The sequence below is a fragment of the Bufo gargarizans genome, chromosome 8 (assembly GCF_014858855.1).
Source record: "Bufo gargarizans isolate SCDJY-AF-19 chromosome 8, ASM1485885v1, whole genome shotgun sequence".
Classification (NCBI taxonomy): domain Eukaryota; kingdom Metazoa; phylum Chordata; class Amphibia; order Anura; family Bufonidae; genus Bufo; species Bufo gargarizans.
In genome coordinates, this window is record NC_058087.1 from 58445399 (window position 1) to 58471413 (window position 26015).

At 41.9% G+C, this 26015-nt stretch overlaps 1 protein-coding gene across 1 annotated transcript in view; it reads left to right on the plus strand.

Moving 5' to 3' along the window:
- Positions 1-26015, plus strand: part of GALNT13 (polypeptide N-acetylgalactosaminyltransferase 13) — a 351020-nt gene that overhangs the window by 265006 nt on the left and 59999 nt on the right. The window contains exons 8-9 of the mRNA XM_044303635.1: positions 21183-21322; positions 25088-25186. Coding sequence (XP_044159570.1) covers positions 21183-21322; positions 25088-25186 — 239 coding nt within the window. The remainder of the gene's footprint in view (positions 1-21182; positions 21323-25087; positions 25187-26015) is intronic.

The following is a 26015-nucleotide window of genomic DNA, read 5'->3' on the forward strand; positions in this document are numbered from 1 at the left end:
ATTAAGTTAATTTTCATGGCAAAGAAGGACTATGCAATTCATCTGATCACTCTTCATAACATTCTGGAGTATATGCAAATTGCTATTATAAAAACTTAAGCAGCTACTTTTCCAATTTCCAATATTTATGTAATTCTCAAAACTTTTGGCCACGACTATAGATCTCAAGGGGACAAAGTTTATGCAAATTTACATAAATGAATTATTACTGTCATTTTTGAAAGTGCTCCTTGGTGGAGCTTAGAGGGCATCTGTCAGCAGATTTGTACCCCTGAAACTGGCTGACCTGTTACATGTGCTCTTGGCAGCTGAAGGCATCTGTGTTGGTCCCATGTTCATATGTGCCCAAAGTTTTAATATATGCAAATGAGTCTCTAGGAGCAATGTAGGCATTGCTGTTACTCCTAGAGGCTTTGCTCTCTGGACCAACACCGATGCCTTCAGCTGCCAAGTGCACATGCAACAGGTCAGCCAGTTTCATAGGTACAGATCTGCTGACAGATGTCCTTTAATTATGTCCTGTGATTTGGGGTACATACGGTAGGAGTTATGTATGAACTTCAGGACTCTTGTGTATGGTTGGGTAGGAGCTTTGTGCCATGTTTGACTTTGTTATGGTGATCTGTGTTTTGTGGCACAATGCAAGATAAATGTTGGTATCTCAGCGATGATGACTGATAGTTTCCATGATTGTTTTCAAGATATAGAAGAAACCTTTTGCTTATATTCACTGCTCCCTACAGTTATATGCAAATGCAAAGCAAGAATCATGTAATTCTCTATGAACTTGTGGCAGCTTTTGCATAATTTTCAGATTAATTGCATTTTAATTATTGCAGGTTAAGGAGAGTTTAAGCTTTCTCAAGTAGGTTACAGGAGAGATGGCATTAATTAGAGTTAAGGAAAGGGGAAATTGTTTAATACAATTACATGTACAATTCAGTTTTCAGTTGAGCAGAAACTGATTTCCCCTGGTGTTAATGCATAAACAGTGCTTTATGTGGCAATGTTCTGAATTGTTTCCAATAGACCCTTTACCGGGTATGCTAACTTTGTATTTTGCTGCTGTAAGTGATGTTAAGGGAATGTATCATCAGAAAATTTGTTTAAACCATTTTTTTTTTTTAAGTTCTCTTGAATTTTGCAGGATTTTTTTACGTCACTATTTGAAAAAAAGAATTTACACTTCACGTTCAGGGCAGATCACTTTTCAGCAGTCTTCTCATCATCATCATAGGCAGCATGACAATGACAGACAATGCCTATATACAAAAAAAAAACACAGGATCCACTATTCACAGGATCCACTATTCACAATAGGTGATAGTCACAGCTTGTATAGGTGATGTGCACTGTATTATTGTGTTATTTGGGCACTGTATAGTGTGATTACTTGTGCACTGTATCATATATAGTGTGGTTACTTGCAAACTGTATCATTGTGTTATTTGGGCACTATATAGTGTGGCTACTTGTGTACTATATCATTGTATATTAGGACACTGTATAGTGTAGTTACTTGTGCACTGTATCATTGTGTTATTTTGGTATTATATAGTGTAGTTACTTGTGTACTATATGATTGTGTTATTTGGGCACTGTATAGTGTGGCTACTTGTGTACTATATTATTGTATATTAGGGCACTGTATAGTGTGGTTGTGGTTATTTGTTGTCACGGTCCCTCAGGTGACTGATGTCAGGAAATCAAGGATTGGCTGAGCATGGAGGAATCTAAAAGCCTTCTTGATTTCTCTTGATTCAGTGTTGATAGGGTTAATGACCACTTCCCTTTTCTCAGATATTGCTCAGTGATCATCACTTCTACCCTTTATAGTCTGACCCCACCTATCCTAACTATGCGGTAGATAGCTTCATTTGGGTTTGGCTGAGCTGGAGTGAGGTCGTCTCGGCTATTCCTGTTCTTCCATCTCTTCAGAAGTTAAGTGTTGTATTTGTTTGTATTTGTTATATTCCCTGTTGTTGTATCTGGGCCTGAGACAGAGACTTCCATTCGTCTATCTGGGAAGGAATGGGTTGTCTCTGGTCCTAAACCTATTCCAGGGCCTTTTAGGGAAAGCAGGGCCTAGGTATCCTGCATATGATTATTCAAGGTCTATTCATATTAATAGATAGTCAGGGCCCGGATTAGGGTTGTCTAGGAGGGGACCTGTTTCTTCCCTAGTTTCCAGGCCCAGTTACTGTTCCCCTTCCCTCCTGTGTTCAGTGTGGAGTTTCCCCCCACACTGATCGTGACACTTGTATACTGTATCATTGCATTATTTGGACACTGCATAGTGCACTGTATCATTGTGTTATTATGGTTACTTGTCCACTGTATCATTGCGTTATTTGGGCCCTACATGTTACTCCATGATGAAGGACATTAATTTAATGCCCTATTCCTTTCTCTCTATAAGTGGATATAAATACTTTTTACGTCCAATTACAGTTGCACCAGTGAGTGATTACATTTTGTCTGTCCCGTGGCTAGTTAATAAAAAGCAACAACTAGCAAATTATTCTGAGAATTATTAAAAACACATTAAAAATGGATTTATTATTATGTCCTTATTGATCAGTTCACTTCTTCTGTTGCTAAGTGCTTATTGATTAAGGCCAGAGGGAACGAAGAGTGAAACGCTCATCGGCGATCGATAGAAATTAAATCTCCTCTATCCAGTGTAATTGTGTGTGCCCAAACTTAAAATTACCATTGTATCAATGAAATATGCATGGGAAAATGGCAGAGCAAATGTAATTAAGGGATCTATGACTGTTATTATATACAGAAGAAGCTGCCCGCTCTTGTGAATCAGCGACAGTGAAAGCTTTACAATCTGAACCTTTACTGAACTCGCTCTAAAGGAATATCTCTCATTGCTGAGACTTATATATATATATGCAGTGCTCTATGGGAAAAAATGAGCCAATTTCCATTCTTTAAGGAATATCCAAACATTTGCGATACAGAAATGAGTTATATTCTGGAGCCCTCTAGTGTTTCACATTGATGTTATTTGAATACTAATAACTGATCCACAAAAAATAGAGTGGCTTTAGGGGCAAGTGCTCTTCATGATGGCCTTCCCCATGTGCTCATGCATACATGAAAAAAATATGAAATGCACATACATACATTTTTGGATTTTTAATCATACATTGTGTATACATTGACAAACTCCATTTATGTCTAAGAATGTGATGGGGTTTTACTGAATTAGAGAAACATGGCTGCTTTCTTCCACAAACAGCAGCACACCTGTCTATGGGTTGTATCTGGTATTGCAGCTTAGCTCCATTGAAGTAAATGGTACTTGGCTACTATACAATATACAGCCTATGGACAGATGTGAAACTAGATGAAAGCTGTTTTACTTGAATCTTGCAAAGGATATTCGTCAATGCATCAGTTCCTTTATTTTCTTCACAAAATGTGCACAATTCTTGCTTCCTGCAGCCACCACTAGGGGGAGCTTACCGCATACTGTGCTATTATTGAGTTTAATGGCAGCTCTGTCAATGGTGAGCAGAAAGAAGCAAAAAAAAAAAAATTGCCCCTGGCGGTATGTCCTGTTCTAAGAGAGTGGCTCCATGAGGTCTTCCAATCATCTTTTTAAATTGCTCCTTCAAATGCTTTGTCAGTGTTAAGATAACTTCCTTATAAAATGATATTCTAGAAATAGCCAGGTGCCAGAGACTTTTTCATTGCAATTAATTATATGACGGCTTGTTTGCTCTAGTCACACTTAGCGTACTATTAAACTGTCATAAACAAGTTGCAATTTCCAATTTATTTTAACTTTCTGAATATCCGCCTGACAGATACAGAACAAATCACGTTTTCTCTTAATTAAGTATTTTTATTTTTTTGGGGTTTTAATTTATGTTCATACTCCTATTTTTGCCAGCCAGTATATATTCATAAGCATCGCCACATGACAAATCATATTAATTAGCTGAAATCTTCCCGGTTTGATACTTAAAGGGGAAGTATACTTTTGGTAATGGCTTGTTAAGCAGAGCAAGTATATGATTATATTGGATATATTATATGGGATTATAGTATTTGTTATATGGAATTATTGCAATAGCATCTGGTTACACCAATCTCTCAGCTGATCGACATGAGTCCATCTCTAGAAACCCTTAGTGATCAATGGCTAATTTCATATGGAAGCTGCTGCTGGTCATACTGTACATTTCCCCTGCAGTGGCCTCTACAGGTGAAATGCAGTATTACATGCCAACCATATAAAAGAATGACTTGAGTACCTAGTACTTTCATGAGTTGGTCCAGCAGAGTAAGAATTATTTTTTCTTAGTAGTTCTCTGCTCTGACTAAAAGAGGGAAGGTTCTTAGCAGTAAAGCACAGTACATAAAGAGGGGGTCATCTTCATGAGAAAACCCCTTTAACCTTTTCCGTGCATCCGCCGTACATGTACAGTACAGACCAAAAGTTTGGACACACCTTCTCATTCAAAGAGTATTCTTTATTTTCATGACTATGAAAATTGTAGATTCACACTGAAGGCATCAAAACTATGAATTAACATGTGGAATTACATACATAACAAGAAAGTGTGAAACAACTGAAAATATGTCATATTCTAGGTTCTTCAAAGTAGCCACCTTTTGTTTTGATTACTGCTTTGCACACTCTTGATAAGCTTCAAGAGGTAGTCACCTGAAATGGTCTTCCAACAGTCTTGAAAGAGTTCCCAGAGATGCTTAGCACTTGTTGGCCCTTTTGCCTTCACTCTGCGGTCCAGCTCACCCCAAACCATCTCGATTGGGTTCAGGTCCGGTGACTGTTAGGCCAGGTCATCTGGCGCAGCACCCCATCACTCTCCTTCATGGTCAAATAGCCCTTACACAGCCTGGAGGTGTGTTTGGGGTCATTGTCCTGTTGAAAAATAAATGATGGTCCAACTATACGCAAACCTGATGGAATAGCATGCCGCTGCAAGATGCTGTGGTAGCCATGCTGGTTCAGTATGCCTTCAATTTTGAATAAATCCCCAACAGTGTCACCAGCAAAGCACCCCCACACCATCACACCTCCTCCTCCATGCTTCATGATGGAAACCAGGCATGTAGAGTCCATCTGTTCACCTTTTCTGCGTCGCACAAAGACACGGTGGTTGGAACCAAAGATCTCAAATTTGGACTCATCAGACCAAAGCACAGATTTCCACTGGTCTAATGTCCATTCCTTGTGTTCTTTAGCCCAAACAAGTCTCTTCTGATTGTTGCCTGTCCTTAGCAGTGGTTTCCTAGCAGATATTCTACCATGAAGGCCAGATTTACACAGTCTCCTCTTAACAGTTGTTCTAGAGATGTGTCTGCTGCTAGAACTCTGTGTGGCATTGACCTGGTCTCTAATCTGAGCTGCCGTTAACCTGCGATTTCTGAGGCTGGTGACTCGGATGAACTTATCCTCCGCAGCAGAGGTGACTCTTGGTCTTCCTTTCCTGGGGCGGTTCGCATGTGAGCCAGTTTCTTTGTAGCGCTTGATGGTTTTTGTGACTGCACTTGGGGACACAATTTTTTGGACTGACTGCCCTTCATTTCTTAAAGTAATGATGGCCACTTGTTTTTCTTTACTTAGCTGCTTTTTTCTTGCCATAATAAAAATTCTAACAGTCTATTCAGTAGGACTATCAGCTGTGTATCCACCTGACTTCTCTACAACGCAACTGATGGTCCCAACCACATTTATAAGGCAAGAAATCCCACTTATTAAACCTGACAGGGCACACCTGTGAAGTGAAAACAATTTTCAGGTGACTACCTCTTGAAGCTCATCAAGAGAATGCCAAGAGTGTGCAAAGCAGTAATCAAAGCAAAAGGTGGCTACTTTGAAGAACCTAGAATATGACATATTTCCAGTTGTTTCACACTTTTTTGTTATGTATATAATTCCACATGTGTTAATTCATAGTTTTGATGCCTTCAGTGTGAATCTACAATTTTCATAGTCATGAAAATAAAGAGAACTCTTTGAATGAGAAGGTGTGTCCAAACTTTTGGTCTGTACTGTACATGTCTTTGTATTTAAAAATGGCACAAGCTCAGGAGTGCAGCGGGAACCATAGTTGCCAGGTTTTTGCTGTTTCCAATAGCAGAGCCCCTACTGGACTAATGTGTGCGATCGACGATAATGACGATCACACACATTTAATTAGGGCCGTCTTTACCAAGTGGCAAAAGGGGCAGCTGCCCCGGGCCCAGTTGCTCCTGGGGGGCCCAAGGCAGCTGCCTCTTGAGCCCTGCTAGCCACTGCCCCGGGTGTCAGGCTGTCAGCTACACAGGGGGTGCTGCCATGCCTGCCGGCACTGAGTCCAGGCATCGTACTGTGTTAGAGCTGTGATCTAGGACCTTAGATGACATCATCACCATGTGACCAGTAACCTAGCAATATTACTGGTCACATGGCTATGAGGTCATCACAGGTCCTACCAGGAGTGTTGCAGAAGTTAACCGTGGAGCTTTTTTGTGTGAAGATTACATCAGAAAAAGGAGACAGGGGCTGTTATGTTAATATACTGTAAACTACTGTATACTGTGGGGGGCCTGTATACTGTGGGGGGGCTCTATACTGTGTGGGGCGCTGTATACTGTGTGGGGGGCTGTATACTGTGTGGGGGGCTGTATACTGTGGGGGCCTGTATACTAAGGGGGGCCTGTATACTAAGGGGGGCCTGTATAGTGTGGGGGGCCTGTATACTGTGGGGGCCTGTATACTGTGGGGGGGCTGTATACTATGGGGGGGCTGTATACTATGGGGGGGCCTGTATAGTGTGGGGGGCCTGTATAGTGTGGGGGTCTGTATACTGTGTAGGGGGCTATATACTGTTTGGGGGCCTGTATACTGTGGGGAGCTGTATACTGTGGGGGCCTGTATACTGTGGGGGGGGGCCTGTATAGTGTGGGGGGCCTGTATACTGTGGGGGGGCCTGTATAGTGTGGGTGGGCCTGTATAGTGTGGGGGGCCTGTATAGTGTGGGGGGCTGTATATTGTGGAGTGCTATACTGCTGTACTGTATACTGTATACTGTGGGTGCTGTATAGTGTGGAGTGCTATACTGCTCTATTGTATAGTTTGGGGTGCTGTATACGGTAAGGTGCTATACTGTGAGGTGTTGTATACTGTGGGGTGCTGTATACTGTGGGCTGCTATACTGCTGTACTATATACTGTGGGGTACTGTATAGTGTGGAGTACTATACTGCATACTGTGTGGTGCTGTATACTATAGGGTGCTATACTGCATACTGTGGTGTGCTGGGGTGCACTGTAACACTAGGGTGAGCCGAACCCTGGTCTCCTTCCTGCAGAGCGGTGCCCACTTCCAGCCTGAGCCCAGCTGCCCAGAGCACTAATCCTGAGCCGCTGGATTCTTCAGAACTGGAAGTATTTACAGTCATTCACTGTACTCTACCAGATGTGTGGATTTTTTGTGTGTGTGTTGTGGTGGAGGGCGTGATTGCCTGCTAAGGTGTGGGAAGGCAGGATCCAGGGGGCCCAAGTAAATTTTTGCCCAGGGTCCAATTAATATTAGAGACGGCCCTGCATTTAATCCTTCATATGTCATGGTCAAATGTGACTATAGCATCTGGGAATGCTAAAACTGGGAACCATGGAATGCCTCCCCCTTACTGAGATCGGAGAAGGCGTTCTGTAGTGGTAATAGACTGGGAAACAGGTAAGTATGCTTCCCCTTACAGGTCCCGCCAATTGTGGGGGTTTGCCCAACTCCCCCCATTCTTGCACAACCCTTTAAATCCAGATATTAGATCTTCCTGTTAGTAATGAGGATAATAACAACTGTGACTTAATATTAGGTTTAAATTTAAACATGTTTCCAGAATGCAGTTGAATTGAAACCCGACTGTATTTTTAAAACATTGGCACAGCTACAAAGACGAAGAAGATATGAAGTACTTGCGTGGTCGAGATTAGCTCACTTTCGTGAAACGGTTTCAGTGTTGAATGTGTTTGACACAACATTAGAAAACATGCTCGAGACGTTCTCAAGGAAGAAATCAACCTTTTGTTTTACATTTGTAAACTTATTTTGCCAGATTTCTTAATCCTATAAATGGAGTAACCTTAGACCGGCTGTCTAGACCTGCACCAGATTTATCACAGGGGTAGGAATAGACACCTTTGTCTAACTCTATACCAACTATTGGTTTTCTTACTTTGAGACAGAATTTTATTCCAGAATTATAGTGCAATTTTGGTGCAAAATTATGCATCTTAGGTCACGACTAGGGATGAGCGAATGGATTTTGGATGAAACATCCGAAGACGATTCACATAAAACTTTGTTAGAATATTGTACCACTTGGAATCGAAACCGAAACCGAGTTAATTTCTGAGGTTATTACCCGAAGTCTCGCGAGACTTAGCAAAGTAATAACTTCGGCTCATCTGAGCCAATACATTCTAATATTGTACAGAGCTCCGTACAGTATTCTAACAAAGTTTTATGAGAATCGACTTCAGATGTTTCATCCCTAGTCACGACCTTTTCTGGCTTGAGATAGCAATCAGTTCAGCGGTCTCAGAATTATGAAGCATTGCAGCTATTATTGTATATAAAGAATAAAGAGATGGAAAAGTGCAAGTTACTCTTCTAAAGAGTTAGTATCATTTATATCTCACGTATAAGTTTGAATAAGATTGATACGACCGAGCAAAGTGTAGATCCCTTTCCAATGAAGCCACATCCCTGTTTAGAATAGTGGAAGGATATTCCTTTAATATTAGATGAGCCAATTAAGGCACAATCTAGAGGCACTCAAATTTGTAAATGTTCACTGAGAGCGCTACTGAATCTCACACAAGAATCCTACAATAATCTCCCTATGAGAAATCGTCCATCCCACTTACAATACCTCATGCGACCAGCGTGTGGTGCTGAAAAACTGATAATTTATTGCACACCATACGATTTTCTATTGTATTTGTATTTACTCACATGCCTTACTAATATCAGCAGATAGGAGAGTCGTACAGGGAAAGGATTAGCCCTGTGAAATGCATCCATCTGGAAAATGAATTGTTCTAAACATGGCGTCAGTCATGTGACCCACCCAGGGCCGACTCCAGGTTGGGCGATAAATCTCAGTGGGCCCCCCCCCCCACAGTCTGATGACCTCACAGTGGCCCTCTATTCAGAATAACGACCCCCAGTGCCCACTCCACACTGGGGGTTATACTTACTGTATGGAGTGGGCACTGGGGGTCATTATAATGTATGGATGTTAAGTAAGACCGGCACACACTCAATCCAAAATCTTGACTTTATTGCTCGCATAAAGAACAGCTGTGACGCGTTTTGGCTCATCTCACGAGCCGAAACGCGTCACAGCTGTTTTTTATGTGACCAATAAAGTCAAGATTTTACATCGAGTGAGTGCCGGTCTTACTTTACATGACTTATATGGGAAGATGACCCGGGACACGTGCACCACGCCACCAAGAGTACGGAGTGCCGACTGTGTTCTACATTATAATGTATGGGTGTCACTGGGGGTCATTATACTGTGTAAGGGGCCCTCACTAGCTAGAAATGACTGGGCCCCACAGCTAATTTTTGTATGAACCACCCCCCCAGTGGATTCACATCACATTTTTCTATCCATTTGTATACAAATGTGCAGCACACCACGTTTTTGTATACTGCAGAGTCCAGTAAAAAAGACATATGTTAATATATATGGTTTTTTTTAACTATGGAACTGTATGGTCTGAGGCATCTGTTAATGTATACGTTTTTGGTATACATTAAATGGATGGCAAAAATGTGATGTGAACCCAGCCTTAGTGTCAGAATAAGCAATAGTACAAAGCGGAGCAGAGAGGGTAGGCCGCCATACTGACAGAGCACACAACCTGGTCCTGGTGGTTAGCAATCTGCAACTTTTCCCCACTCATGCCAGGTCTAAAAATGGTGGCGTGGACAGGGAAGGGCATACAGTTATGGCCATACAGTTATTGGATAACACCTCCATAAAGTGACTGGAAACTTCCATACAGTGACCGGATAAAACCGCCATACAGTAACTGGATAACACCGCCATACCGCCATACATTGACTGGATACCACCGCCATACAGTCACCGCATGACACCGCCATACAGTCACCGTATAAAAGGGCACTGTACAGGGAATGACTAGGGGCACTGTACAGGGTGTGGTAATAGGGCACAATGAGGATGAGAAGGGCAGGAGTCATGGAGGCAAACTGCTTAATGAGGCAGTAAAACAACTAATAGCATGAAGCTGTTGGTCTACTACAGCATCCAGCAGCAGCTTGAAGAGTTCCCTGAAGCCCCCCGACTGTCCCACAGAGAAGAGACAGTCACAGTGCAGACTTACTCACAGACTTGTCTGCATCTCCGCTGGGGTCTCTCCTGCTCAGGCAGCACATCCTGTGTAGAGCGTGGCTGAAGCTTGTAAGGTAACGCTGCTCTATTGAAGTAAAGAGGGGGGCAGTGTCTGAAGCTCCACAGCACGGAAGCTTGTAAGGGGGACAGCGGCAGCCGGCCTCTGCATGCTGCTGAAAAAGACTTCAATGTGACTAAGCTCCCTGTTCTCCAGCAATGAGCACTTTCATCTGTATTGATGGAAGCGCTCATAGCAGCGCAGTGGGTCCCCCAGAAGCAGTGGCCCCCGGCCCCCTGCACTTGCCCGGATATGCCGGGTGCTGACGCCGACCCTGGACCCACCGACAAGTCATGTGACCCCTGGTATTTTGTTAACATTGTCCAGGAATGTAACAGGTAAATTGTAATTCACTGAGGATCAAAAGTATTTTATTTTTTTATTTTTTTTAGATAGCTCAGTATCCATAGGTTGTGTCTGTATTGCAGTTCAGCTCTATTGAAGTAAATGGGACAGAGCTGCAGTACCACATACAACCTGTGGGCAGGTTTGGTGCTGTTTTTTGGAAGAACGTTTTCTAATCCTGGACAACCCAGAAAATATTTTTACCGCATCTCAGCATGTCTCTGTGTAGAAGCATGGCCACGTTTGGACATTTTGGATTTGTTGAGGGTTTTTAGTGTGGATTTGCAATACAATATACTTTTGGTTTCCTTTCGGTGTTTAAAGGGACACTGACAGGCCGAATAAGCATAATTAGCTGCATATATGCATGCACAGGTCTTCTATTGTGTAATAAAAACATATAAGTCTAAGCCCTGTCCACCTTATGAAGACTGTAAAATGATGTTTTATAACCTGATAGAATTGCCCGTCTTTCTGCCCAAGGGGCGGCGTTTCAGCTTTACTTCTGCCCAGGCAGCCGCCCCCCAACCGCCGTTTTGAAGCGCCGTCCAGCTCATCAATATTCACTTCGCTGGGCGGCTTCTGCGCTGCTCAGAAAAGTGCCCGGCGCAGGCGCAGAACGCGGAGGCTGAAGCGACCTCAAAGAAGCAGAGGGGACGCAGGCGCGATGTGATCCCGGCCAGTGAGGGTGCCGGGCGCATGCGATGAAGCTCAAATGGAGTCCGATGTCCATAGCTTTGTATTGAGCATGCGCCGGATCTCGGAACGTCGGGGACAGCAGAAGCCGCCCAGCGAAGTGAATATTGATGAGCTGGGCGGAGCTTCAGAATGGCGGTTGGGGGAGGCTGGCTGGGCAGAAGTAAAGCTGAAACGCCGCCCCTTGGGCAGAAAGACGAGCAATTCTATCAGGTTATAAAACATCATTTTACAGTCTTCATAAGGTGGACAGGGCTTAGACTTATATGTTTTTATACAGCTAATTATGCGTATTCGCCCTGTCAGTGTCCCTTTAAGATCTCTGTTTGTTGTTATTAAATGGCAAACATTGTTTCTGTCCTGGTCATGTGACGCACAACTTGTTACAGTTATCAGAGCTCTCTGTTGTAATGAGCCATGCACCTGTGTGATCACATGACCAGGACAGGAAGGCTTCCATTCAATAATTCAAAGCAGAGATCTTGAAAACTATGAATAATTGATAAAGAAAGCATATTGGACAATTGTATCATTTTAATGATGTGTTGAATAAGCTCTATTTGCCAAAACTGGAAATCCTCTTTAAAGGGGTATTCCCATCACAGACAATGGTGGCAAATCGCTAGGATATGCCCCCATTGTCTGATAGGTGCAGGTCGCACCTACAATGAGAACGGAGCGGGGAAATAAACGGAGGTTGCACTGCGCATGCGCAGCCACCCTCCATTCATTACCATGGAGCGCTGGCTCGGCTATTTCCGTCTGCCCCATAGAAATGAATGGGAGCAGTGGCCGTGCGTCCGCGGTGCGCTCCAATTCACTTCTGTGGGAGCAGCGCTTAGTGGTGGACGGACCCCAGGAAATCTGGGGTCCTCCAGCACATCTCTTCCCGCTCTGTTCTTGTTGTAGGAGCGGGTCCCAGAGGTATATGCCCCTATTGTCTGTGATGGGAATACCCCTTTAAATTGTACAAGCTGTGCATGAATAATTGTGTGTACACAGCATTGCTTATAATAACGTCAGCACGCCAGGGAGAAGAACATTGTACCCACATCCTATTTACAGTGGATGTGTTATTATGTCCTACTGGTAATCCAATATATTTTTTATTAAGCTGCTTGTGGAAACAATGGTCCTCCCCGTTTCTTCCGCCTCGGTTGTAGCATGAATGTCACTTGTCACTAGCTCAGTCTGACAGTACTTATTATTATATTCATGTCTGTTTTCTTAGAAATTGAAAATCCATAAGATAAAAGCAAAATCCCTAAATCTAACTAAGGAAAAGGACTGATTGACAGCAGGGGGAAGTAAAGGAATTAGGATTTGTGCAATGAGTCATGCAGCCTAAAAGAATAGATAAACATTGCCACCTGCTGGACAAATGCTGCATGTAAAGAAATACAGAACAGGTCATACAGTAGATGCTTAGCTGCTTTTAGTATACTTTTTATACTTTTTTGGAGTACTTTTTAATATAGATGGGTTATGCAGACTATACATTTATTTTTGTCTAACCTTTCGTGAATGTTTAACATCTCGGATCCAGGTACAATGTTGGATAACAGCAAATACTTTGCTTCACTTAAGTTTTACTCATCTACCGATTCTCCTCCAATGGCAGCTCTCAAGATGCTTGATCATTTTGTTCAAAGTTGCCCGTCAACTTTTTTCTACCATCTTCTTTTCACAATGCATGCATGCCCGGCTGAATATGCATATGTACGCAGAATGGGGAGAGATAGCTATTGGTGAAAAAATTACCATTAGTGATAAATGAAGTTTTTGAAAATTCGATTTGTTATTAATTACTTTGGAAGAAATCGCATTCCCTTGTATGGAGTGGGCGCAGTGACGGGGAACGGGCGATCACACTGCCCCCCATCATTTGACCCCTCAGATGCTGAGTCGTATTCAACCTATCCGGGGGGATAGTCAGGGGTTAAAACAAATAAACACATACCTCATCCATTTGATCATGGAGAGGCTGTCGAGGCCAGCTTGATTGAAGGAAAATGCGCCAATTCTCATGCGCGCTGACTCGGTTTCTGTTTCAATGTACCAGTCAGAACGGAACCGAGTTTGGTTCCAAGTTTTAAAGTGGTTTCATTGTTAAAGTTATTCAATGAAGTCTCTTGCTGACTTTGGCTCATCGGAACCCATACATTTTAACACTGTACAGAGACGGATCTCCATACAGTATTAATCCGAAGTTTTGAACGAAGCGACTTCGCTAAACAATAGTCATCACTGATGACATCACCGTGCCCGCCCAGTGTAATGATGCGGTGATGTCACACATCAGCGCGCATGGAAATTGCCACGTTTTCTTGATTCGTTACCATGAGGAGCCAAGAGATTCGGATTCATGGCAAATCCAATTTGTCCTGAAATTTGGTTTGGATTCCACTTCGTTAACTTTGATTCACTCAACACTAGTTACCATACATATATGGCCAGCTAAAGTCAATATCCACGGGGCATAATTACTAGCTATTTATTTTCCTCAATGATCGCCCCTTAGCAGCTTTTTAACTCAGATCCGATTAGGGCATAGTGTGATCTGTGACTACAATTCAAGTACAGAGTCTACAGGTGGTCGGAGGTCTAAGACCCACTGCCTCATGTTTGGTTCAGGCTGCAGTTCTGCCGCTCTCCCTGCAGCTATGCATCCTAAGACTGGCTGCTGTGAGTTGACACAAGTCTATCATAGGCTCACAGATGGCCAGTGTAAGGAGAGCTGATATCTATTACAGCAGAGATGAAAGGACGGTTGACTTTTTCAGTCGAACATATGGACATTAGGAGGCGCACTTTCACAACTGGGTATTTCACAATTTTCAGGTTTATGTCTACCAATAAACCTGAAAATTGCGAAATACCCAGTTGTGAAAGTGCGCCTCCTACTGTCCATATGTTCGACTGAAAAAGCCAACCGTCCTTTGATCCCTACTGTCTTACCCGAGTGGTGGGGTGGCTCCCCATGGTGTTTGGACAAACCCGGGCTGCACCAACTGTGAACCATCTACATTTAGCCTTCTTTGTGGTTGCACCCAAATAGGTGAGCAAACTAATTTTTATTGTGGATTATCCACTTATCGAACATACTCACCCTATGAGCGCCTCTCTCTACCCTCTGGCCATTATTTGATCTATTACAGCAAGGAGAGAATTATTATAACATACAGATTTCGAAATCACCAGTGTCAGAAAAAGATGATTATCTGGGCAAAGATGCCTAAGAAAATGAGGCTTACTAAAAGGAACCCTAGAGTGTCATATGAAAGAGCATCTGTCAGCATGATCAACCCTATTGAGCCAGGTACACTACCTGGTAGGGTTCATCATGATAATTAAAACATGATGCAGGATTCTGATGCCAGAGAGCACTGTACTTTTATTAATATGCTAATTCTCTAATTGGAGCACCAAGGGGCTGGACAGAGCCCTAGGAGCACCAGTTTGTGAACTCTCCTGGATTGACAGGGCGAGACATCTCATCGGATCCAGGTCTGCAGGAGTGTTCACAAACTGGTGCTCCAAGGGCTCTGGCCAGCTCCTTGGTGCTCCAAATAGCTAATTAGCCTATTAATAAAAGCACATTTCTCTCTCGTACAGACATAAATGAGGTATTGTTTTAATCAGTATTAACGGTAGGGCTATATGGCAACATGAGAGCCTGAAACACTGTTGGATTTTTAGTTGCATTCAACTTTACCATCATAGGACAGAATGCAAGTTGTGAGAATGTGACTTGCCTGTGACTTTTCTGCAAATTGTCTGCTGTTTTACAGCTAAATATCGGCTCTATAATAGCCGTCCAACAGCAACTTGCGGACAATGTTTCTGGTCATGTGCCTTTTCCTTTTTGCTGTTACATGACACATGTTGCCACATCACCTCAGCCTTAATCTATATCTAAACACATCGTTTAGGACTTACCAATGACAACATTGTGTCTTGGTAGGCAAAACTACTTATCTGTAATCATTAATTCATTACAGGAATTCATTACAAATATATTTAGCTGCTTATAATTCACCTGATTGGAAATTTCCCATCGACAAAAACTCAGGCGGTATTCAATAGGTTCTGATTACTACTGCAGATTGCTTTTGTTCTCCTGTGATGATCACTGATTGACTGACATGTAAAGGTCCCTCTCTATTATCAAGAAGATGTGCAGCGATCCCCGGATGAGCCGGTGCAGAGGATGGGAGTGGCCCTGATGAAATAGTTTTGTGACAGGTAAACTCCCTCAGGCCGTTACTCATTGGAGATGTAGTATTGAAGAATGAAGCCAGAATGAAACGTAGCAAAGTATTTTTACTAAATGCAAAGTATGACTTCAAATACATTCAGCAGCATCAGATTTTAAGTGCAACACTTCTCTGGCACCAGTAAGGATTATGGAGGCATGTTGGATGGCGGCAAATTAGCACCTAGGTGGTACTGGCCTAGTAACGTTCTAGGTGATAGGATGTCTTAGCTGTAGTCCCTCACCTTTCAGTAGTGTCTTTAATGCTGTTTGTAACATTTTACTATGCTGTCTTCACTTAAGGCTTGCAGTAAGACTCTTATTTGGGAGCTTCCTCTGTCTCTGGACCTTACCCAGAACTTACCCTCCTGGCAGGAAGCAGGACCAGCCCACTCCAACCAAGAGGGGAGGAACAGAGTGATTAGCCCTGTTACATGCCAAACCACAATTGTAGACCTGGCAGTGAGAAGGGCAAAGTTGCAGATAGCGGCGTAACTAACCGTTACACCGCCATCTGCGCCTAAGATATGTCTAATTTAGGCATATTTCAGAATAGTAAGTGACTCCCAAAATGCATAAAAACAATACATAACATTGTAATACCAAACTACTGACAATTGTAGTACCCCAAGGTCTTGCATACTATAGATGTTCTTCTGCAGCAGTAGTGTGTATTATAAACCCAGCTTCTGCAAAACCTCACAATGCATATCGATGCTGTAGACTTTTTCCCTAAAAAAGACCTATAAATGTAATCAGACTGACATGGTTTACATGGCTTTTACGCTTCTACGCGAATGCTAATATTCTTATCATTTTCAGCAGGCTGTGCATTATCCTTATGTAGTCTAGAATTGCAGATACTTTAAGACACTAGTAATGGCAGCTTTATGCCTAGACACGTTTCACAACCAGCTGAGGAAAATGAATGGTTACTTGCATATGTTCAGATTAGTGCTCCGCCATGGTGTCTTGTACTGGTTTGACCCCCTGCTAAGTTTCAATTATGCATATAGTGTGCTGCCAGCGAGCTGATTGTGTTGCTAAGGGTTTCTACGTTGGGGCATGTGGGACCGAAAGTCATTTTCGTTCAAGTTTACTTGTCGATGGTCTAATAAAAATCTACATATTGGTAAGAAAATTTAAATGTAATTAACTGACGGAAATGCATGAATGATATGCAGAATTCATTTTCTCCAGTGTGCATCCAGAGTGTTAAAAATAAGTCAACATCAGTGGTTTACTCGGCTCTCAGTTAGGCCTTTGGGGGTTGAGTTTTCATGGATCATTGTCCCTATGTCTAAGTCAAATATACTGTGCTGATTAAAGTTATATCTTGGCAGACTTCTGGATTTTTTAATACAGATCTGCAAATAGAGGCACATGTAAACATTATTGCTCCCAGCTTCCATAACTTCATTGCAAAGAGTTAGCTCAAGAGCTCCCCTTAGTGGTGGCTGCAGACAACCAGAAATTTATCAGCTACTTCTTTGTCTATGCAGGAGGTTTCAAACTCTGCATCGCATGGCCTGTAAATAAGCTGTAAGCACATTTGAAACATTCAAGCATGAGTGTCTTCCAATGAAAAGAGTAAAATATTTCAATCCAAACAAGTTCCTGGTTATTACGTCTTTACCTTGTGTGGGGAAACAACTATAACCTTGATTAGGGTGTACACCCAAATGCTAGGGTTACATGTTCCCTAAACAGCAGCCGATACAAATTGCTTCAATGCTGCTTAGAGTCGCACTAATGCCTGTGCTGTAGCACAGAAATATACAGCAAAGCTAAGAAGACGGCTCCTGAGAATTGACTTGCAAGCCTTTAATTTGAAAACTGGAAATGTATCTGGGCATGGTGGGTGGGATACCAGTAAATACTACTGCTCCAGACTCCATGCTACAATTATCTAAATATCTGTAGGGAAAGGGTTCTGTGTTTTTGGCTGTTCAAGGATAATTTACTGGTGGCTATATTAACACCTGGAAGAGGAGGGAGGAGATTGACTACAAACTTACTGGGGGCTCTGTTTACAGGTAGCAAAGGAGGAAGTAGATTCAATGGGATTTTATTGGGGACTATATTTACAACTGCCAGAGGGGGAAGGAGACTGACTAGGGAATTTACTAGGGATATTTAGAACTGCCAGAAGAGGAAGAAGACTGCCTAGGAAACTTACTGGGACCTATATTTACAGGTACCAGATAGGAAGGGAGACAATTAGAAACTTACTGGGGACTATATTTACAGCTACCAGAGGGAGTAGGAGAAGTACTGGTGGTGAAGTAGAGTAAGGAGGAGTAAAACATATACAGTTGAGTGCATGCAAAAGGTTTTTAGAGCTGTAGGTAAGCAGAGCTATGGGTCATGCGCTATTGGCCAGAAGCTCACCTACAATTGCACTGATTTACAATCATTCTGGAGGATTGCACAGGATAGGAAAATAATATGAAAAGGTATATTTTTGGGGTGGAACCAGTGCCAAGTAGTTGAAAATAGTCATAAATAGCTTTTGGGGCTCTATTTTATCCCCCAAGATGTTTGTGATTTACTTGCTAAAATTAGGCAATATAAGGAAAAATTATGGGGGGTTCAGCCCGCGCAACCCTATGCAGGTGCACATTGCTATGGCGAAATACAGATACAAACGCAAAAACACTAATGCAATCGCACTCTGCAAACCAGCACTCTGCCCTGCCTTTATGCTGGATGTTGAATAAGGCATTGGTGTACATTTTGGCCAAAGCGTAATAAGCCAATAACCCCACGTCAAGGTCGCCTTCATGAGTGGTCCCTAACACTAGTTCCTACCTGTTTTGGGCCACGGCAGCCACACAAAGTCCAGGGAGCGCAGGTACTGAAATTAGGCAATATAACCCAGAGCCTGCCTGGCAATACTCTACTATATCTGTCCTGTAAGCCAAGAGCCAATGACCAATCTCTAGAGTTCTTCTGAACTAGAAGAATGGATGAAAGGCAACTGGTGGAGGAGAAAACGGAAGTTCTCTGGAACAGAGATCCTCGTCTAACAGCAAAATAGCAACTTGCATATCCAATGCCTCTAAGGGAAATGCAATTTTGTACAGCTCAGAATATACATGAAATTTGGGTGCAGTTATTGATGGGGATGCTGTTTCTTTGGAACAAATTTCATTCTTTATACTTCCTCTTGGGGGACATTGCAAGAATTAAACACCTTATTCCAACTAGAGATTTATCCTCACTGCACATTTCTTCATAACCTCGAGGCTGACTACCATAATACATTATATCTGGGCTTTCCAGACAAATAAATACACTGCCTTCAGTGAGTCAAATATACTGCAGCTAGGTTAATACCCAAATAACCTCGATATGCTGCCAGCCTTTGCTTGCTGCACTGGATGCCCATAAAATTGAGAATAAACAACTTAACCCCCAACTACTTGAAAGACCTTATTCACTTTTTTTTAAAAAAATTCAGAATAATCCTTGCCTACCTGGGGGCCTGGAATGTCTTGTACTTATCCAAGGTCCTGTGTCAAGCATCTCTCCATTGTTAATGACAATCTTTTGGATCTCAGTCCCCACCAGACAGTGAAGTGATAGATGAAGAAGATCTGTATTTAATACACGGCAGTAGATTCATGGAGATTTTGATTATGATTTCCATCAATGTCCTCAAGGACATCACTGATTAGCATTATAGAGGATCGGATGAGTTATCATTGGCATCACCAGAAGGGGGCAGCAACTTCACACAGGATGCTGGATCTGCAAGAAGGATCCCTTAAAGCATCATGTAAGAAATGTAATACACTTATTTTTACTCATAAAGAACACTTCAAAAACAGCTTTTCTGTCAACCTCATGGAAATTCTCTTCTAATGTAGAAATGATTTGAGATCCTACAGAGATAAGGACCAGATACTGTGTTCTGTCTCTCTGCTGTTATATTTTTGGTACGTTTTCATAACCTAGCAGTGAGAGAGCAGAAAACATAAGCTTGTTAATGGAAATTGACTCGTTTTCATTCCACTTCTGCCTTCTAAGAGATAAATAGAAGGATCTAAAAGAATGCAACATCAAAAAAGATTAACAAGAACAAAGACGTATGGATTAGAATGGCAAACACAAATCCATGGACAATGCAATTAGAGAGAGCGCCCATCATGTCTGGTCTGCAGTTTACAGCTCTCTTGTATCAGTGTATTTAATTAAAATTGCATTTGTCATTGCTAAAACATCAAACTCCTCCATGTATAATGAAGTGTTTGTTTAGATTGTTGTATAGTTGTCGACAACATGTTTAAAATTTCATTAGGGATTATTGAGCATAATGAATGATGACGATGAATGGCGATTGAATACCTCAGAACAGATTCTAATAATATGTAACAAAGCCAACTAAAGTAAAAACTACTTGTGCACTGGATAACTTTCAACAAAACTAGACAATATAAAATACCAGACTGCTGTTATAGGGGGAGGTCCAGACTACACATCCAGACTGCTTTTATAGGGGATGTCTAGACTTCACAGCCAATAGTAAGAGAAATACCACCGCACACTCAGGGTTATCATGCAAATAAATGTATTTTATTGTGATATATCCTCCAATGAGTACATAGGCAATAACAGAAGAATGCCTATATTGTGACTCCGAGTCTTGATGTTTCGTTCACTTGGTCACAAAGTCACAAGAGTAGGGAGGAGTATGGAGAATGTCCTTCATGGACATTCCTGGAGGGCCCCCGTGGAACAGCGTGAACGTGATGCATGGGAGGCTGTTTGCCAGTGTCCCTCCAATGACAGAGGTGAGAAGATCTGAGAGACTCAAGGCACATGAGGGTATCTGTCTCTCTGTTTTCTCCTTGCAGTGTTGTTGTTTGGTAATGACCACACCTCTTGTCAGGTGCCGCTTGTGTTCATTACTGAGGTTCTATTTCGTTCTGACTTACACTGCTTACCATGCGGTTGATATTTCCTGTTGGAGTTGGTTGAGCTGGTGTGTTGTTCCTTTGGATCTCCTGTTCATCCATTCTTCTTTAAGCTAAGTGCATTTTGTAGTTCGTTTGTGTGTGTTGTTGTCTAAGCCTCAGGGAGACGCTGGATCCTTCATCTGGGAAGGAACCAGTAGTCTCATTCCATGCCACCACTCCTAGGGCTTTCCAGGGTCTCCAGGGCTTAGGTTACGGTGTATAAGTATTTCCAGTCAGGAAGAGGTCTAGGGATTCCTAGGAGGTCACCATCCCTCTCTCTTAGCTTTGAGACCTAGACTTCGGTCTATTTCTTCTGTGTGTTATCTGGGGTTATCCCCTCCCCAGTACCTGTGACACTCAATTGGTTACTGTTTTGCCTCATGAGGGAAATCATACAAGTTTTTATAATGTTTAACTGAGTTTGGGAAAATGCTGAATTAAACTGTATTGTTTTTCTAATGTTCCAGGTGTTGTCAAGGTTGATTATGGGGATGTTACAAAGAGGAAATCTCTACGACAAAGACTGAAATGTAAACCATTTGCCTGGTATCTAGAAACAATTTATCCGGACTCCCAGATTCCACGGCGTTACTTTTCTCTCGGTGAGGTATGTTTTTTTCTTTTTACTATTTTGTCTTGTTAGCCTGTTTTTGCTCAAGTTAATGTGCAGCTTGTTAGTTTACTCAGCTCTCCACAGATTGCATTGGATTTGTGAGATTTACAAAATTAGGATTAATTCATATTCGCGAAATAGACTTGGAACTTAAAGCTGCTATTCCTCAGATACCCGTGAAAGTGAATTGCCAATTTATGTAGGAGAGTAAAGAAAAGTTCTAATTTCTAAGAAATGGGTAGATTTTGAGTCATGTATATTTAGTTACATGAACTATGGGAAACTATTGAGCCAATGTCTTTGAGTTAAAAAAAAATATTCAACTGCTTACCTAAAGAAGTTATCCCATGACTAATAAAATACAAAATAAACATCATACAGTTCATGGCAATCTCTTCCTAGTAAAGCTACAACCAACCCTGCACCTCACATGGATCCAGAGATCTCCTCATTCATTGCTCCAATTGCTCTGCTAGATTTATTTCAAGCTGGCAGCCTCGGGGGCATGTCCTTTCTCAGGGATCAAGTCCTTTCTGCTGCAGCTCAGAGGGCTCGTCCTCTCTCACTGGGCATGTCCTGTATGTGGCAGATTTTCTCTTTTAACTGTCACAGCTTCTAACACTAGATCCGGCTGGTGGCAGTCGAACTGAGCATATGTGACCACCTCAGGGATGTTAAAAATCACAGAAAAAAAGATAATAATGCACAACAAAATAGATCCAAGCATAATATATGGACTAAGCCCTCATTCTGATATAATAAAATCTGAGACTCTTAACCAATATAACAAAGAAAAAAATGTTGGGGGTTCAGTCTGCACAACCCTATGCAGGTGCAGATTGCTATGGCGAAATACAGATAAACACAAAAACACAAATGCAATCGCACTCTGCAAACCAGCACTCTGCCCTGCCTCTATGCTGGATGTTGAATGAGGCATTGGTGTACATTTTGGCCAAAGCGTAATAAGCCACTCACCATGTCAAGGTCGCCTCCATGAGTGGCGACCTTGACGTGGTGAGTGGCTTATTACGCTTTGGCCAAAATGTACACCAATGCCTCATTCAACATCCAGCATAGAGGCAGGGCAGAGTGCTGGTTTGCAGAGTGCGATTGCATTTGTGTTTTTGCGTTTGTATCTTAACCAATATATTTTGATCAAAACACATCTGTGCCCACTTACCCCCGCCAAGGTGGTCTCAGGTCAGGCAGGTCCTACGCTAAACCTCCCTATGCCATTGGGCATCTATGTTCAGGAGCGCAGACTCCTAGTCACCTCTATGTGCATCCAGAAACCAATGAGAGGAGGAGCAAGGGATGTTACTGAGATTTCTGAGTTTGGTTATCTAATCTAAGCAAACACCTTCAATTGCTTTCCAATGGCTTTTGTCTCAAGATAATGAAAAGAGTTAAAAAATTTGAGTTAACAGCGGGAGTGTTAACCATGGTACATCTGTATATTAATTGTCAGAGACTAAGCTGATGAACTCAAGTACCTAATTCTAATATTTGCGTACTGTTATACCAACTCCATTGAACACATTGTTTCTATACAAAAGTGATACAACGTAGAACGCTGTTTTTAGCTCGTGATGTTTATTCAATGTTTTAAAATAAATCTGAATACGTGATTTACCAACAGCATCCAATCGTTCTGTTTGAGCTTATTTGAAGTTTTCAGGGTTGCACATAATGAGTAGAGCCTGCAAACTCATTTGTGCTAGCTCAAACATCACGGCATCACCAACAAACAAGGCCCCTGGTGTTTAATTATGCTGTATTTTGTTCCTAATTTAGTATAGTGACTGTGTGTTAGAGGATGTGATTTAGCATTTCCTCAGAAAATGTTGTGTGTATTTTATACATGGCATCGGCAGCTTTCTGCCAGGACTGATGCTTAGAAATAGTCACAGAAGAAAAACAAGTCTCTGGCTTCAAAAGAGCCGTGCAGTGGTGAAAAATGCCTTAGAGGAACTGTAAGAAAATTGAGTTAGATTGACATTAGTGAAGCTTCTTAAAATAATTTGTTTACTGTATAGAATGTACAGTTTGTATACAATGCATTTAGAAAGTCTTCAGGCCCTTTCACTTTATTCACATTTTGTTATTTTGGGCTAAACTAAAAATAAAATGCAAGTTTATGCCAATCAAACTGTACTCAGTACCCCATAATGACAAAGAGAAAACAGCATTTCAGAAATTTTTGCTAAGGTTTATTAAATAGGAAAAAATATAGTTTGCATTGTTTGAAATATTTAGACAATTAACATTTAGCTCTTGGAGCCTCCTATTTCTTTTGATCATCTTTGAGATGTTTCTACAACTTGATTGGAGTCACCTGTGGTAAAATCAGTTGAATGGACAAGATTTGGAAAGACACAGCCCTGTTTATATAAGGCCTCACAGCTGACAATACACATCCGAGCAAAAACCAAGCCATGATGAAGAAAGAACTGCCTGTAGAGCTCAAAGATAGGATTTTTTTAGAGGCATAGATCTGGAGAAGGGTACAAATAAATTTTTGCTGCACATAAAGTTCCCAGGAGCATAGTGGCCTCCATAAATCTTAAATGGAATAAATTTGGAACACCAAGGACTCTATCTAGAGCTGGCCTCCCCAAAAAAGTAAGTAATCAGGGTAGAGAGGCCTTGATAATAGATGTGACCAAGAGCCCAATGGTCACTCTGGCTGAGCTCCAAAGATTATGTGGGCAGATGCGAGAAACTTTCAGAAGGTCATCATTGTAGCACTCCACCAATTTGGGCTTTAGGGCAGAGTGGCCAGAGAGAGGCCTCTCCTCAGTAAAAGAAACATGAAAGCCCTCCTGGAGCTTTGCAAAAAAAAAAAAAAAACTGAAGGACTCTGCTCATCACCTGCCCAATACCATCACTACAGAGAAGCATGGTGGTGGCAGCAACATGCTGTGGGGGTGTTTTTTAGCAGATGGAACAGAGAGACTAGTCAGGGTTGAGGGAAAGCCAAATGGATTGAAGAGATATTCTTAATGAAAACCTGAATCAGAGCGCTCTGGACCTCAGATTGGACCAAAGGTTCACCTCCCAACAAGACAATGAGCATAAGCATACATCCAACACAGGAGTGGCATAGGGACAACTATGTGAATGTCCTTGAGTGGCACAGCCAGAGCCCTAACTTGGCCCCAATTGAAAATGGCCACCGAGGGTCCCCATCCAACCTGACAGAGCTTGAGAAGATCTGCAGAGAAAAATGGTAGAAAATCCCCAAATTCAGGTATGCAAACCTTGTGGTATCAATCCTAAGAAGACTGGAGGCTGTAATCGCTGCCAAAGGTGCCTCAACTAAGTCCTGAGTAAAGGGTCTGAATACTTATGTCAATGCAAGATTTTAGTTTTTCCTTTTCAACAAATTAGCAAAGACTTGGAACATTCTGTTTTCACGTTCTCATTATGGAGTGCAGAATATTAGGGGGGGGGGGGGGGAATTGTTTTTTATTTTTTTTATTTTAGCACAAGGCTGCAACATAAAATATGAAAAAGTGAAAGTCTCTGTTATTGCTGTAATGTTCACTGGACCTTTCTGAATTCTTGAGAAAGGTCCTGTGACAAGACTGGTTTGAAGTGATTCGGAATTCCTAGTTTAGATGGATAGATAGGGAGTCGGGATATGGTACATGAATGCTGTGGACTTATGTGTTTTTTAAACTTTACTACTGCATATTGCATTGTATACTTGTACAATCCAACTTTTACATAATTTCATTCTCCTTTACTTTATAGATAAGAAATGTAGAAACGAACCAATGTCTAGATAATATGGGTCGTAAAGAAAATGAAAAAGTTGGCATCTTCAATTGTCATGGCATGGGAGGAAATCAGGTCAGTAATAGTGCATGTGGAGTATTAAAAATATTAGCACTGGCAGCCTACATAATTAAAGTGGAGGTCCCCTGAGGTGCTGCCTTAAAGGAAACCTGTCACCAGTTTTATGGTGTCCTAACAAAGGGCAACATAAATAAGTGACTGATTCGCTTAGCAAAATGCTGGGTCACTTTCTTTAATTGACCCAGTCAATCTGCCAACATCTTGTATTGAAAAGCTCCAGCTCATAATGATGAGTCCTGAATATTCATGAGCTCCTGACTCTCCCCGCCCACCTGCTGCTGAGTGACAGTTTGTTTCCATATGAATCAGCAGCAGGTGGGCAGGGAAGTGGCTATAGCTCTGAATTAAATATACGCTGGACTCAATGACATCACGCTGGACTCAAATCAGCTCATTAGCATGCGGCATCTTTGTTTGTATATTATGAGGTAACCATCTGTCACACCAGTAAGTGAATACATCTAAGGCACTTTTTAGTAGTTAATGATTGTATATAATTAGTTAGATTATAATCAAATATCCATAAGACAGGTTCCCTTTAAAGTGTAAGTCTACCCTTAAAGGGGCTGTCTCATGAGGGCAACACCTGTTCAAATGACCTATTATGGCATATGCATGTTATAGAGGGACATCCGTCCCCCTTGGGACCCCCTGCGATAAGTCAGATAGGTTCTTGTTCTTGCAGGCTCAAATGCCTAAATAACCACTGCATAATACTACTTTTACCCTACAACTGTTTGCCAGGGGCAGGATCAGAATCATTTGATCATAAAAGAAATGTATTTTTTAAAATGTATATCGGTTATACTCTTCTATGCTGATT